This window comes from Mustela lutreola, chromosome 4 (genome assembly GCF_030435805.1).
Source record: "Mustela lutreola isolate mMusLut2 chromosome 4, mMusLut2.pri, whole genome shotgun sequence".
Classification (NCBI taxonomy): domain Eukaryota; kingdom Metazoa; phylum Chordata; class Mammalia; order Carnivora; family Mustelidae; genus Mustela; species Mustela lutreola.
In genome coordinates, this window is record NC_081293.1 from 83,745,431 (window position 1) to 83,760,278 (window position 14,848).

At 47.7% G+C, this 14,848-nt stretch overlaps 1 protein-coding gene across 2 annotated transcripts in view; it reads right to left on the reverse strand.

Annotated features, from left to right (window-relative positions):
• Positions 1 to 14,848, reverse strand: part of LOC131829039 (uncharacterized) — a 114,053-nt gene that overhangs the window by 83,390 nt on the left and 15,815 nt on the right. For both annotated transcript variants that reach the window (XR_009352689.1, XM_059170374.1), the window contains exons 3-4: positions 6,649 to 6,708; positions 5,505 to 5,645 (exon numbers count right to left, since the gene is read on the reverse strand). Coding sequence is in view for 1 of the 2 variants with exons in the window: in XM_059170374.1 (XP_059026357.1) it covers positions 5,505 to 5,645; positions 6,649 to 6,652 (145 nt within the window). In the remaining variant the exon portion in view is untranslated. The remainder of the gene's footprint in view (positions 1 to 5,504; positions 5,646 to 6,648; positions 6,709 to 14,848) is intronic.

A 14,848-nucleotide genomic window follows, 5' to 3' on the forward strand; every position in this document is an offset into this window, starting at 1 on the left:
TGACGGACACGTGGAGCACGAGGCAACCACCTGGGCCCACAACAATCCGTTGTGTGGGGAGACTGGGCCGACCTGGGGCTGGGCCCACCTGGGACTGGGATGGAGAGCAGCCTTCCCGTCGTCTCCCCTGTCTGCTGCAGGGGCTGCTCCTCCTCCCGCTGTCCCCTGCAGACCCCGGCAACCCTGCAGAGCATGACACATGCAGGACGAAGCGGCACTGCCAGGGTCCCTTGATCACCCTGGGATCGACTCGAGGGGCAGCGGCCCTACCCCTGCTGGATTCCCCAAGGGTGCCGCACCGGAACCGCCCCTGTCGCATCGACGCACAGGACCGTGACCAATGCTGGGCTCAACACTGGCAGCGGCCCCACAAAACGTGCCCCGCTCAGCCTGTGTGTTTGGCAGCAGCAAGAGGTTTAGGGAGGAGAGGCTCTCCCCTGCACTCAGCGGCCTCTTCCATTTACAACTCTGACAGCAGAGGCCTCCCCCAGCTGGGCCTCCGCCACCTGACCAGGAACGACCCACGCGGAGGGACAGCTCTACGCCCCTATTCAGCAGGAAGAAGCTACAGAAGATGAGACCGTCCTCCTTCAACAACCTTAACCACGCAATGCTCCGCCCTGGTCAGGGGCACACGAGGAAGGAGGAGAAGGCTAGCTGAGCACCAAGCAGGAGCTGGCACGCCACACCGCCCCCCCAACCTGGGATACGGGGGACATCCCTCAGGCGCTCTGACTGCCCTCAAGCTGAGGAAAGGAAAAAACAGATTCTCCCCAGATGGCAAGACCGGAGTCTCCCTCGGTTTGTAAACGTCCTCGTGATTCTGCAGGAATCAAGAGGCCCGCTTAATGAGAGGCTAGCGACCTGCCAGAGGCCCGGATCTCCGTTTCCTGAAGCCCTGACATCTCTCTCCCCTCCACGACACTGACGGAGGCTGAGGCCGAAGGAAATGTCCGTAGGACAGAGTTTCTTTTCAAACCTGCAGTCCCTTGAGAAGGACCTGTGAGAGGAGGAAGGTAACATTCCTCCAGGAAGCTCCCAACCATCTTTCAATTCATGCCTTCCTAGCGGGAAAAACCACCTTCCCTTCACAAGAGCAAAGTCAACTATATCCTCGGTGTCCTCTGTCCACCTACCACGTTCTTGCAAAACTTCCCTTTTGCCTGACCTCCCCCAATGCCATCCCAGAGAGTCAGCCTCCCGTCACGACCCCAGCAAGCAGCCCTTTCAACCCAAGGGTCATATCCCTGTGCTTTAATAAAAATCACCTCCTGCCAGCAAAGCCGACTCAAGACTTCTTTCTTTTTTTTTTTTTTTTTTTTTAAAGATTTTATTTATTTATTTGACAGAGAGAGATCACAAGTAGGCAGAGAGGCAGGCAGAGAGAGAGAGGAGGAAAACAGGCTCCCTGCTGAGCAGAGAGCCCGATGTGGGACTTGATCCCAGGACCCTGAGATCATGACCTGAGCCTTGACCATCGGCCTTGAATACTAACCTCCTTCCTACATCAGTCCTGTCTCCTGTAGGGCTCCTGTGGAAACAGCCCTGCAACACGGGCCCATTTCTGTCAACTCTTCCGACTCCATCTACCTCACCCGCTGCACATTCTGTGTCCTCCGAGGACTGGACCCTTCTGTGGTTCTTGCACTCAAACCCTCACATGGCCCCTCTCTCGGTCCTCGACGTGGTTGACGTTGCCCTTCTGAAACTCCCCAGCATCCCTCCCTCACTCTCTTTGTCTCGCAGGTTTATCTGGTCCAAAGGTTCTCATCACCAACACCCTACAACCGGTTTCTGCTCCTGAGTAAAGGACTCCATTCCTTTCCTTTGTCATCAAGCTCAAATCTTACTCTCAGATGTTTGTCTCACAACTTTCAAATTCTTCTTTCCCCTAAGGCCTCTCTACCAGTTTCTCTTCTCCCTTTTGCAAGCCGCCGTCTCTCCCACCCTCCCTCCCTCCCTTCCTTCCTTCCTTCCCTACATGATCTTTTCGTTCTTTGTATTCCTTCCTCCCTCCCCCTCTTTCCTTTTCTCCTTCTGTTCTGTTAGTCCCCACACAGCACTTCAGTACTTTTTCACCTAGTGTTCCAGGACTCACTCACTGTGTACAAGACCCAGGAGCTCACGGCAATTCGTTCCCTATTATAAAGGATGAAGGGAGACCCACACGGGGGCATCTCGAAGGTCGGCTTCTCTGCAAGTCAACGGGAAGCTTCAGGGTCATGAACCCTGGCCTTCCACACTAGAGCTGGACACGGGCTACGCTAAGCATTCCCCACAATCTCCGGTCTTCCAAGACCCTGAGCATATGGGCTGTCCCACCAGAAACCTGAAGAGTTTCATTTCTCGGCTGAAATGGGTCTCGCGTCAAGCCGCCGCCCGAGTGTCTGGAAAAGTCACTGGCTTCAGCACGACTCACGGGTATCTAGTCTTTGAAACAGAAACATCAAAAATTTAATCAGCAGTTGACGCGGGTTTGATGCTACCATGTAGAAAGATCTAAATGAATTCCGGAAAGGAACAAGGCACGCGACTACAAGTGGCCTACAGGGGTAGACGCAGCGACCATTCCTGAAGGGAGGGGCTGGAACGCGTTCCTTGAGTCAAGAAGGGAGGAACGTGAGGGAGCGATCCTGCCACAGCCCCTCGTGTTCTGGCCACTAGCAGAGGGTTCACACTGCACAGGAACCCGGGCAATGCTGGAGCACAGCACGGGAGAGGTCTCACGTGCCTCACTCACTCCAGGTGTGCTGTGTCCTGGGAAGACAAGCCTTGTATTTGCTGACAATGTGGAAGAGCCTTCAGCCATGTGTCCCTGATGCCAGGGACATCAGAGCTCGTTCATCCTGGATCGCAGCACACCCATCTACCCAGTGTGGGAGAGCCTTTAGTCGGGGCTCTAACCTCGGGAGACACGAGAGAACTCACCCTTCCGAGGAACGGAGACATGATACACATGGGGGGAACAACTCCAGGGCAGTGCTCACCTCTGTACACAGTAAGACCACTGGAGACGCCCCTCGGGGATGGAAAGAAGGTGGGGGACCCTTGCTTCAGAGAGCTCTGCTCTTCTTCCTGCCCAGGAACTCACACGGGGTAGAAGCCATGTGCTGGGATTGCTGCACAAGAGCTCACAGCAACATACATCCGTTCGAGGCCATGGGCACGTTCCCACAGACAGAAACCGGTTGAATGTCATCTTCAGGGGAAAGCATTTAGGCCAGCCACACCCTTAGCCAGCACCCGAGGATCCACACCGGCAGCCACCCCGACAAATGCGGTCAATGTGGAAGAGCCGTTGGATACAGCTCTCACATTTGGAGACACCAGACAATTCAGAGCGGAGAAACCTGTGTCTGTCACCACTGGGGCCCCGCCTGTACCCAGAGCGCCCACCTTGCTCACCGCCACAGAAATCACACAGTACAAACCCTTGTCTCCCGTCACTGAGGCAGAGCCTTCAGCCAGAAGTGGGCCCTTTCCCAACACCAGAGAACTCACACGGGGAGAGCCACCAGCGCGGTATCCTGGTGGAAGAAGCTTCAGGTGGGGTTCAGGCCTGAGGCTCCCGCTACCATCTCAGAGTGTGCTTCATCCCTCACATGGGAGCGAAGGTGCAGGCACCCCTGGGACCCCCTGCATCATCGCTGTGGCTGAATGCGAGGACATCCCATATGGGAATCCCATTCCTCACGGAGCCAACCCAGGAAGGACCTGAGAGGATTCGCACACAGGAAAATCCTCCCGGTCTGATGAGCAAAGGAATGGGCTCAGCTATCCCTTCTTCCCTAGCCAGCAATGACACCCTCACACCGAGGAATCACTGATCCCAACATAACGAAGGGAAATTCTTCCCTGGACACTCCCATCAGCAACTACCTCCTAAGGAATTCCTCAGGGTGACTCTGAGATACAAACTCAGACACTGCAAACACATATAACAGGGCCCCGTTCTGAGGGATGCGGAATGCGCTATTCCAGTAACCAATAGCTAGAAATCAAGCACATCTGCTCTGATCCAGGAGTACTTCCATAAAGGCCAGTCTCACCAAACAGCGCGGGTCTCACAACCGTGCACAATATGCCAAGTAAGAACAGGGGACTTCTCCTTCAGGAGCTCTCACAACAGACACAGGTACTGTCCCTTGGTAGGAAGTGGGATCACGGGAAGTAACACTGCCTGGGATCCATGAGAACATCAAGTCGAGGGTGAACTCAGAGTCTCAGAACACAAGGTGATAGAAGTATGTTCACAAAAACATGAACCTATCGATGTATATAGATCGCAAGGATGAATGGCCACAAGATTCAAAAAACACATGGTTTGTGATCTACCTCTCATGTGTCCTTAATTCTACTAATATTGTCCTCACAAAGCGCAATGGATTTAAAAAATAATTGCATGCTTAGAAATATATCTACTTCACTTATTGGAGATCGACAGAGCTAGCGAGGGAGCAAGAACAGCTGGGGTCCGGCAGCGGAGAAGAGAAAGAAAGGTGCCCAATCCAGGGCTTGACCCCCAGGATCCAGGGATCCTGACCTCAGCCAAGGGCAGATGCTTACCCAACTGTGCCACCCGGGGGCTGGCAAATTAATTTCATCTTTTACAAAGATGCTCTTCTGGAAGACAGGGCACCAGAACCTCCACAGTTCAGCATCAGGCAGTGAGGGCTTCCTCCCTGTCTTGGAGAACATGGGAGCCAAAGGTTTTTCTCCACCACCAAGAAGAGCTACATATCTCTGGGCCTGAGAGGGTATACAACCACTGCAGATGTGGAAATATTCCCCGATTCGGTAGATTTTAGAACAGGATGGCGTTCTTACGGTCCCTTCCATAAAGACAAAGCCTGTCTAGGAATGCCTGCGAGGTTCTTTCAGTTAAGGGACCAGCTGTTGGCTTTGGGTCAGGTTATGATGTCAGGGTTATGGGACTGAGCCCCTTGTCAGGCTATGGAAGGAATGTGGAGCCTGCTGAAGGGTCGTTCTCATCCCCTGCAACACCTACTCCCCCGCAAAAAAAAAAAAAAAAAAAAAAAAAAAAAAAAAAAAAAAAAAACAACCAGGAGAGCGTGAGTGAGAAAGAGAGAGAGAAAGAACGTGTGCGGAAGTCCACTCAGACATCCATTTGTAAAGATGCCCGGCATTCTCTGCTCTGGATGAATGGCCCAATAAAGTCAGTGTGGGCAGAAAGTTGACCATCAAGAGAATGTCTATTTATAAGATCAGGCAGCAATAACTCAGGACTCTGCTAAAAGGGGCAACCTGGAGTTCAGAAGTCTTGTGTGGGGCAGGGACTTGCAGAACCTTCTCCACATGTGCCACTAAATCATCTTCCCCAAGTAGCCAACTCTAGACATTCTGGTTAAGGGTACAACTCCACGTTAATCGACAGGAAGAGGCTCTCTTTGCCTCCGGAAGAAAGACAGAGGCCGGCAAGAAAGACACCCAATCAAGGCCTGAACCTCAACCCAGGTGGGAGGTTCAGAACCAAGACAACTTACCACTGTGATGCACGTGCACCAGCGAGACGACAGCGGTCACAATCCTGGACGTGCTGCACTTCCATCTGCACTGAAGAGACAGAGGCCAGACGCTCTGGATGCTGCCCAGCAGGCCACGTCCCCTGAGCCTCGAAGCACCACCTGTAAAAACAAGGAGAGCATTCAGTCGAGGTCTCAGGACCCGCATATGGGGAGAGACAGTCACCCATGATGGAAGCAGGCCCCTCCGTCCCAGCAGGGAGTGCAGGTTCAAGGAGGCCAAAACCACAGGGCCCCGCCATCTGTCAAAGTCTTAGCATTGCTGCTGGAAGGCCTTCCCCTAAAGCATGCTTGGCGAATTGCCTGCCAGGAGTTCCATCAGGCTGAAAAGGGCCTCTGGTCTTTCCTTGCTAAGACATGCCTCTCATGGACCCTGGTACTCAACAAGAAAAAAAAAAAACCAACTACGACTGACTACCTTCCCCTTCCACAACACCCTTCCACTTCAGGGTCCTGGCTATGGTAGAGTTCACACTGTGCGCATTTTGCCCTGATAAACGCCAACCCTCCAATAAAGGACAGAGCAGAGTGTCACGCTTGAGCACCCCAGCGATTTGGCTGGCTGCTGTGGCTGACTGGGCCTCCCTCCCTCCCTCTCTCCCTGGCTCTAGTCCTTTCCAATAAGCATCTGCCTGGGCCCTGGGACTCTGGCTGTCCCTTGGTTCCCCGGGCCCTGGGTACAGGCCGTCAAAGGCAGTTGAGGGGCTACAGACTCCAGCCGGCCGGCCCTGTGCTACCCTCAACCCGACCATCGTGGTAACCAACGACCCTCAACCCGACCATCGTGGTAACCAACGTGGGCCCAGGTGCCTGATCCAACTGCAGCCCCCGCCTTCCTGCTCAAACACAGGGTCGCTTCCGCAGCAAGGCACATCGGCCCCAAATAACCTGCCCCTTTGCCCCCACCCCACCGGCCTGAATATCCCCTGGGGACAGAAGCCCTAGAAGACAACACAACCTCCATTCCAGTCAGCGCATTTCACTCATCCTCACGTCTTGCACAGGTTGTCTGATGGGTCCAGAAAAATCCGCCTACGGTATGGCCCGCGTGCTGTTGTGATGTTAGGAACCCTTCACCTCCCCAGAGTTTGAAAGGTCACCTGACCCATTTTGGAGGGCTGTCCCAGTGACCACGCCCACTTCTCCTGCCAGCCTGGGACTCTGCCTGCAGAAAAAGAACAAGAAAGAACAAGAGTTGGTGATAATGTGAAGAAAAAGGAACCTTGTATACTGATGATGGGGATGAAAACTGGTGCAGCCATTATGGAAAACAATGTGGGGGTTCCTCAAAAATTTAAAAATAGAACTGTCATATGTTCCAGTAATTCCATTACTGGGTATTTACTCAAACAAAATGAAAACATTTGAAAAGATACGTTTATATTGCAGCACTATTTACAGTAGGCAAGATATGGAAGAGCCCGTCAATAGATGACTGGATAAAAATGACGTGGTGTATATATAGATATATAAAGAGAGAGATATATAGAGATTATATAGATAGCTAATAGACTAGTACTTGGCCAGAGAAAAGAATGAAATCTTGACATTTGCAACAACACAGATAAATCTAGAGGGTATAATACTAAATGAAATAGGTCAAAGAAAGACAAATATCCTATGATTTCAATCATATGTGAAATTTAAGAAACAAAACAAAGCATAAAAGAAACGCAAAAAAAGAGACTCACAAATATAGAGAACAAACTGGTGATTACCAGAGGGAAGGTAGGTGGAAAGAGGGCATGAGACAATGAGGGTGTGTCATTTAAAAGGAAAAACAAAACTCTATCTGAAGTCAATATTATTGTCTATGTAGAAAATCTCAAGTATCTTATAAAAAGTAAAAAAAAAACTATTGGAAGTAATGAGGAAATACCAAAACATCATAGGATACAAGGTCAATGTAAAAAAGTCAACTATTTTCCTATATCTGAATAAAGAATTGAATTCCAAATTTTCAAATGAAAAAAATACTCTTTACAATACACCCCTAAAAGTATACTCAAGTATAAAATCTAACACAATACATATACACAGGAAGACAAAACTGACGGAAGAAATCAAAGATCTAAATAAATGGAGAGTTCGTATTCATCAGTAGCAAGACTCAATACGGCTAAGAGGTCAATTCTTTCCAACTTAATCGATAAATTCAATGAAATCCAAGTAAAACCTCACAGTTATTTTGCAGATAATGACAAGAAGATTCTGAAGTTTACACAGAAAGGCAAATATCTAGAAGAGCCAACACACTGGACACCTGCGTGACTCAGGTCATGATCCCAGAGTCCTGGGATCAAGTCCCGAGTCAAGCTCCTTGCTCAGAGGGGAGCCTGCTTCTCCCTCTGCCCTCTCTGCCTGTGACATCCCCTGTTTGTTCTCTCTCTCTGACAAATAAATAACATCTTTTTAAAAAGTTTAAAAAAAAATAGAATAGCCAACACAATGTGGAAGAAAAATGAGAATTCACCTCACCTGGTCTTGAGACTTACTATAAAGCTACTAGCCACCAAGACAGTGTGTTAGTGCTGAGAGAGACACACAGATTAACAGAACAGATTACAAGGACCAGGAATAGATCTACCAAAATAAAGTCAAACATTTTTTTACAAAGGCACAAAAGGAATAAAAGGAGAAAAGATAGTCTTTCAACAAATGGTGCTCGAACAACTGAACACTCATGCAAAAGAAATGAAACTAGACACAGACCTTACACAAGTATTAACTGAAAATGAATCAGAGATATAAATATAAAAATACAAGAATAAAGAATACAGGAGAAAAATCTGTAGGACTGGTTTGGGGGATGGGTTTTTAGATTCAACAGCAAAAGCATATTCCACGGGGAAAAGCATGCGTTGGGTATTATTAAAAACAAAGTCTTCTGCTCTGTGAAAGACATTTTTAAGAAAATGAAAGGATAAGGCACAGACAGGGAGAAAATATTTGGAACACAGATATCTAATCAAGGCTTTGTGTCCAACATCACAAAAGAGCTCTTAATGATTCATAATAAGAAAAGAAATGACCAAATGAAAAATATGCAAAAGATTTGAACAAACTCTTCACCAAAGATATAAGGGTAGCAAATAAATACACAAACAGATAGATGCTCCACATCACCTCAGTGGGAATATGCAGACACCATGACACAGGTACTGGAATGGTTACATCAAAAATAATGACAGTGCCAATTTCAGGTCCAGAATCAGAACAACAAGATTCTCATTCATAGTTGGTAGGAACAAAAACTGATACAGCAACTTTGTAGAAATAGTTTGGCAATTTCTTGCGAAGCTAAACATACATACATACATACATACATACATACATAACAAACACAGCAATTACACATCCTATGTTTTTGAAAACTTGTGTTTTAAAACCTACATGTGAATATTTCTAGCACCTTAATTCAAATGGTCCCAAACTGGGAGAATCAAGCATCCATGGGTTAACCACTCTGAAATCATGTATGCAACTCTGAAATCATGTATGTGTATTCTGGAATTGAACTATCAAATAAATGAAATCCTGATGTTAGCTGGATTCTCACTGTTAGTGCAGGAGATTACAGACAAGCAAGGAGAGAAGGTTAGAATGTTCCATCTGGTAATGCTTACAACAGGAGACAACAGTGGGAATACTTAGCTTACTATAGATAAAGATGGTGACATACTCAAATATTTTTAGACACATGTATATACATGAGTGAGTATACACAAACTCCCTGTTCAGTTAGCTGAGTGGGTCTTTGAGCAATGACTTAAAAGTCACAACAGACACACCTAGTCCCCCAATCTTGGTTTCTCATACTATGTTCCAATGAAAAGAACCAGAACTACTTAGGGGGGAAAAATGGCTAATTCTAGGGCAGGAAAGACATAAGATGAACCTGGAAAATCTACTGCCACAGAGTAAGGTAGAAATATTCAAACAATAACAGGGTATGTCAATAGACACAGGAAGCGACAGAAGGTGCTTTTTTTAAAAATTTATTTACTTGTTTTTGAGAAAGTAGAAAAAGGAGAGAAAGCATAAGCAGCAGGGAGGAGCACAGGGAGAGAGAGAGAATTTCTATTTATTTATTTACTTACTTACTTACTTATTTCACAGGCAGAGATCACAAGTAGGCAGAGAGGCAGGCAGAGAGAGAGGGTGAAGAAGGCTCCCTGCTGAGCTGAGAGGCCGATGTGAGGCTCGATCCCACGACCCCGGGACCATGACCTGAGTCGAAGGCAGAGGTTTTCACCCACTGAGCCACCCAGGCACCCTGAGAGAGAGAATTTCAAGTAGGCCCCACACTCAGCAAAGAGCCCAAGGTGGGGCTGGATCCCAGGACCCTGAGATCATGACCTGAGCTAAAATCAAGAGTCAGACACTCAACCAACTCAGCCACCCAGGTGCCACTAGAAGATGCTTTTACTAACCAACCTGGGACAACTTGAGCAACAAAAGGAACAAGGTATCATTGTACTCGAACCAAAATATAAAATAACTAGCCACGAATTCATGCTGATATAAATGGATTAGTAAATAGGAGAGAACAGAAAAATCTCCTATGCAGAATTCCTGATAATTTATGTACATAATCATGTAGCTACTCCAACAGGAAGGAGGTATAGTGTAAGTGGTATAGTGTAATTGCCCACTTCCTTCCAAGGAGTACAGTATGAGGACAGAGAAAACAAAGTAATAAGTCATGTCCAGAGCACTAACCCTTGATATGATAAGACCAAAGGACATTTTATCTCTGCGGTCTTCCTCCAAGAAACCCATAACCTCAGTCTAATCATGAAAACAACAGCAGAGAATTCCCAGTTGAGGGACATTCTACAAAACACCTAACTGTACTCCTCAAAACTGCCCTGGTTATCAAAAACCAGGGAAGTCTGAGAAATTGTCACAGCCAAGGGGAGCCTAAAGAAATGACTAAGTGAAAGGTGGCATTCTGAAACAGAATACCTGCATGGGGGAGAGAACACCAGGGTGAACTATCAAAAGACAAATCACATCCCATAAAATAAGAGTTTGCAATCCATAAAATGGACAAGCACTAGTATCCCTAATCTATAAAGAGCTAGACACTGAAGAAGAAGAAAAACAAAAAAAGCCACAAACCTAAGAGCAAAATGGGCAAAAGATATGAACAGAGGGTTCACAGAAACGTAAATACACCTTTCAGATACATGAAAAAATACTTAACCTCACTCATAGGTAAGAAGCTTGCAGAGATAAACTTCATAAAATACCACGTTTCTCTTTCCACTGCCAAAACTCCAGAAGTTGAACCACATGTTCTATGGGAGAAGCGTGGACAACCAAGCACTCAGGTGGTGTCGATGGGAGTGACACAAAATGATACCAAAATCCTGAATGATCGAGTTATCAATTCTATGCACCCGTTGACCTGGCAGCACACTTCTAGGAATTTATCAGATAGAAAAAACCTATACGTACAAGGTCATTCACTAGAACATGGTTTGTAATAGCAAAAGGTTTGAAATAGTGCATAACTAATAATAACCAGTTAACTAACTATGGAACGTCCATGCTTGAATTACTGTGCAGTTATAACAAAGAAACAATCCATGTTCCCTTTAGATTACAGATGTCTTGGACAGGCTTTTAAGAAGTGACAAAAAATCAAAGAAAGAACAGAAAATCATGTATAGACTCCTTACTCAAAGTGTGACTCCCTGAGCAGCAGAGTCAGCTTCACCTGGGAGCTTTTTAGAAATGCAAAACCCAGGGCCCCCACCAGATCTACTAAATCAGCATCTGCATTTTAACAGGATGCCAGTGGTATATAGCTGCATCTAAGTTCTGAAAGCCCTAAAGATGAGGATTCCCTTCTAAATAACAGTAGGGGGCATACAAGAGTATATTTTACCTGAAAAAAGCAGCACTGGTAGGACAAACAAGACAGACAGACATATCTACAGCAGGAAGACCATAACTCCAGTTTGTCTGGGACTGTCCCGATATAGCCAGTTGTCCCATCATAACTTTATGGAACCACTTTCATTCTCAGTGGAAGTGTCTCAGTTGAGATGAAAAATGTCACCCTTCCTAGAGGGAACATCACTTAACCTTTAACCATGTTATTACTAATTCAGAAGTATTTTATTAAAAAGAGAGAGAGAGAGAGAGAGAGAGAAGACCAGTCAGGAAAAAACACAGACTGAAGAAAAGCAGTGAGCCAAGGATGGTTGGGCAACAAACCCAAGGAGAGGCAACGTCTGGGGCAAAAGGGAAAGACAACTTTGTGAGGAACAGTAAGGGGATGTATCAGAGATAAGAAAGGAAAGCTAGCAGGCAGGTGTCAGAGACAACAGAGACTGAGGGTTATGCTGCAGGATGGGCAAGTAAGACTAAAGCCAAAAACTGGATGTGACAATTTGGTAGCCTTTTCCAGAGCTGACTCAGCTGAATGTCAAAGAAGCAAAAATGCATTCATGAAGTTGAAGTATGAATGAGAAATGCAGAAACCAAAGCCGGAACAGTCGGCTATTCAAGCTAGAGATGTGAACAAGCGGACACAAACACTTAGGGAGAGTCATCTGGAGGACACGTGGTCCCTCCATTCCACCAGATCTTCAAAATCCTATTCCTGGATCAAACAGGATCATGAGAGGGCTGTCCACTCAGACCTCATTGTTCGGTCCCCTGAAAAGCATCCATACACTTCTAGTACAATGCTGTGTCTATCAGAAATGATTATAGGCAATTTCAGTGTTGTTATTAGAGAAATCAAAGGAAGTTTTACAACTTGCACAACTCTGTGAAATTAAGAGTCCTGCTTCTCATTCTACCAACTGTTTTTTGAATTTGCTTGATATACTTGATACACTTCCCTTCAAGTAATTCTTGCCTATTTCTATCTTTTCGGGTTTTTTTTTTTAAGATTTTATTTATTTGACAGACAGAAATCACAATTAGGCAGAGAGGCAGGCACAGAGAGAGAGGGAAGCAGTCTCCCTGCTGAGCAGAGAGCTCCATGTGGAGCTCGATCCTAGGACCCTGGGATCATGACCTGAGCCAAAGGAAGGGGCTTTCACCCACTGAGCCACCCAGGAGCCCCTCTATTTTTTTTGTTTTAAAAATATGAATCCTTTCAAATTTTAGAATACTCATTTTGAAACAAAGTGGAAATAACCAAACAAAAAGCTTACCTGGGATGTTCAGGGAGGGGTGATGACAGAATTTCCTTCGCTATGGCTGGTGAGCCTGGCATCAGCTCCAGAGTGTCCCAGAGAACAAAGGCCACCAAACCATGACAGCAGGCCCATGATATTACCAAGTACCACCTTACACTTCCAGATATGCCTGCATTTTAACAGGATGCCAGTGGTATACAGCTGCATCTAAGTTCTGAAAGCCCTAAAGATGATGGCCAACTGGAAACCCAGCGATCCTTAGGCCTGGACCCGACTGCTCTACGCCCATGGCTCCTAACTCTGGAAAGGTTCTGAAGTCCACCACACTGCAGAGGCCCCTACGAAAACGTGGAGGACAGGTGCTTTAGCAACGGCAACAGTTTCAGGGAAAGGCGGTAAGAAGAACCAGGAGTGCTGTCATCAGTCGAACTCGGACTGCTGAGGCCAAAGCCTATCAGCAAACATGTCTGCCCCCAAAGCAGAGATCCTAGTGCCCACCTGTTGGTTCTCATTGGCAACAAATCATACAAGCATTTATCCGGACTCTGACAGGCCTTCCTCATCCTTGTCGCCCATGAAGCAATTGACAGAAAAGGCTCTTCTTCCCAAGCCAGAACCCGCCAACCCGATATGGGCCTGAAATGCTTGCACGTTCCAAGAATGGCCCTCCCAACCCAAGGAGCCCTTGAAAGCCTGACTGCGGTTCAAGGAGACTGGGGATTCGATAAAGGTCCCTAGCTGGGACGCAATGGCCATGAAGCTCTAACCTGGGCCCATGGCTTCCCCAAGCTCCAGAGGCCGCCAGACATTTGGCCTGGGCCAAATGCATGGGCGCATCATGAAAACCATCACCGACCCAGCCGACCTTCCCCATTTTAAGCAATGGTGCACGGGTGCTCTGTTCCACTGATGTGGCCACCTGGCATCCATCATTGCCCCTCTTTGGGAATGGAGGATGTCGTGGGGCATGGGGAAGTCCTTACTGAGTACACAGTCAAGGCCCACCGTGTCACCCCAAACAGGATTTCTCAGTGAAATACGGGAATGATCCCAACGCATAAAGCAGTTCTACAGAACACAAAGGCTTCAGAGGTGGTAACTGCTGCACAAGGTGGAGCCTGTGCCCATCGAAAGACACAATGCTGTGCATACATTCCCCATGATCTCAAAGAGAACTCTGGGTTTCTACCAGACACCACTGCTCAAATCCCCACTTCCAAGGATTCCTCTCCTTAAGGACTGGCTCAACTCCTGGCCTGGGGAAGGGTTCTCACCCACTATCAGAGGACTCTTCATGGGGATTCTCCTTCCCTTTCTTCTTCTAACCCCATTGTGTTGTTTCCCACCCCCTGCCCGGTCTCTGCAGGTGGTGCCAGGAACTCTTCACTGCAGTAACTTCCAGAGGACAAATGGTCCTTTCCACTCAGGAAGATCCAGTCACAAGTTCTCCCCTGCACTCAGCGACCTCTTCCTTTTACGACTCTGACAGAAGAGGCCTCCCCCAGCTGGGCCTCCCCCACCTGACCAGCAATGACCCACACGGAGGGACAGCTCTACGCCCCTATTCAGCAGGAAGAAGCTACAGAAGATGAGACTGTCTTCCTTCAACAACCTTAACCACGCAAGGCTCTGCACTGGTCAGGGGCACACGAGGAGGGAGGGGAAGGCTAGCTGAGCACCAAGCAGGCGCTGGCACGCCACACCGCCCCCCAACCTGTGATACAGGGGACATCCCTCAGGCGCTTTGACTGCCCTCAAGCTGAGGAAAGGAAAAAACAGGTTCTCCACAGATGGAGATCAAAACCCGGCAAGACCGGAGTCTCCCTCGGTTTTGAAAAGTCCTCCTGATTCTGCAGGAAGAGGCTCATTTAACGAGAGGCTAGCTACCTGCCAGAGGCCCGGATCTCCGTTTCCTGAAGCCCTTGACATCTCCCTCCCCTCCATGACACTGAGGGAGGCTGAGGCTGAAGGAAATGTCCGTAGGACAGAGTTTCTTTTCAAACCTGCAGTCCCTTGGGAAGGACCCGTGAGAGGAGGAAGGTAACATTGCTCCAGGAAGCTCCGCGCCATCTTTCAATTCATGCCTTTCTAGCAGGAAAAACCACCTTCCCTTCACAAGAGCAAAGCCTCCTGAATCCTGGG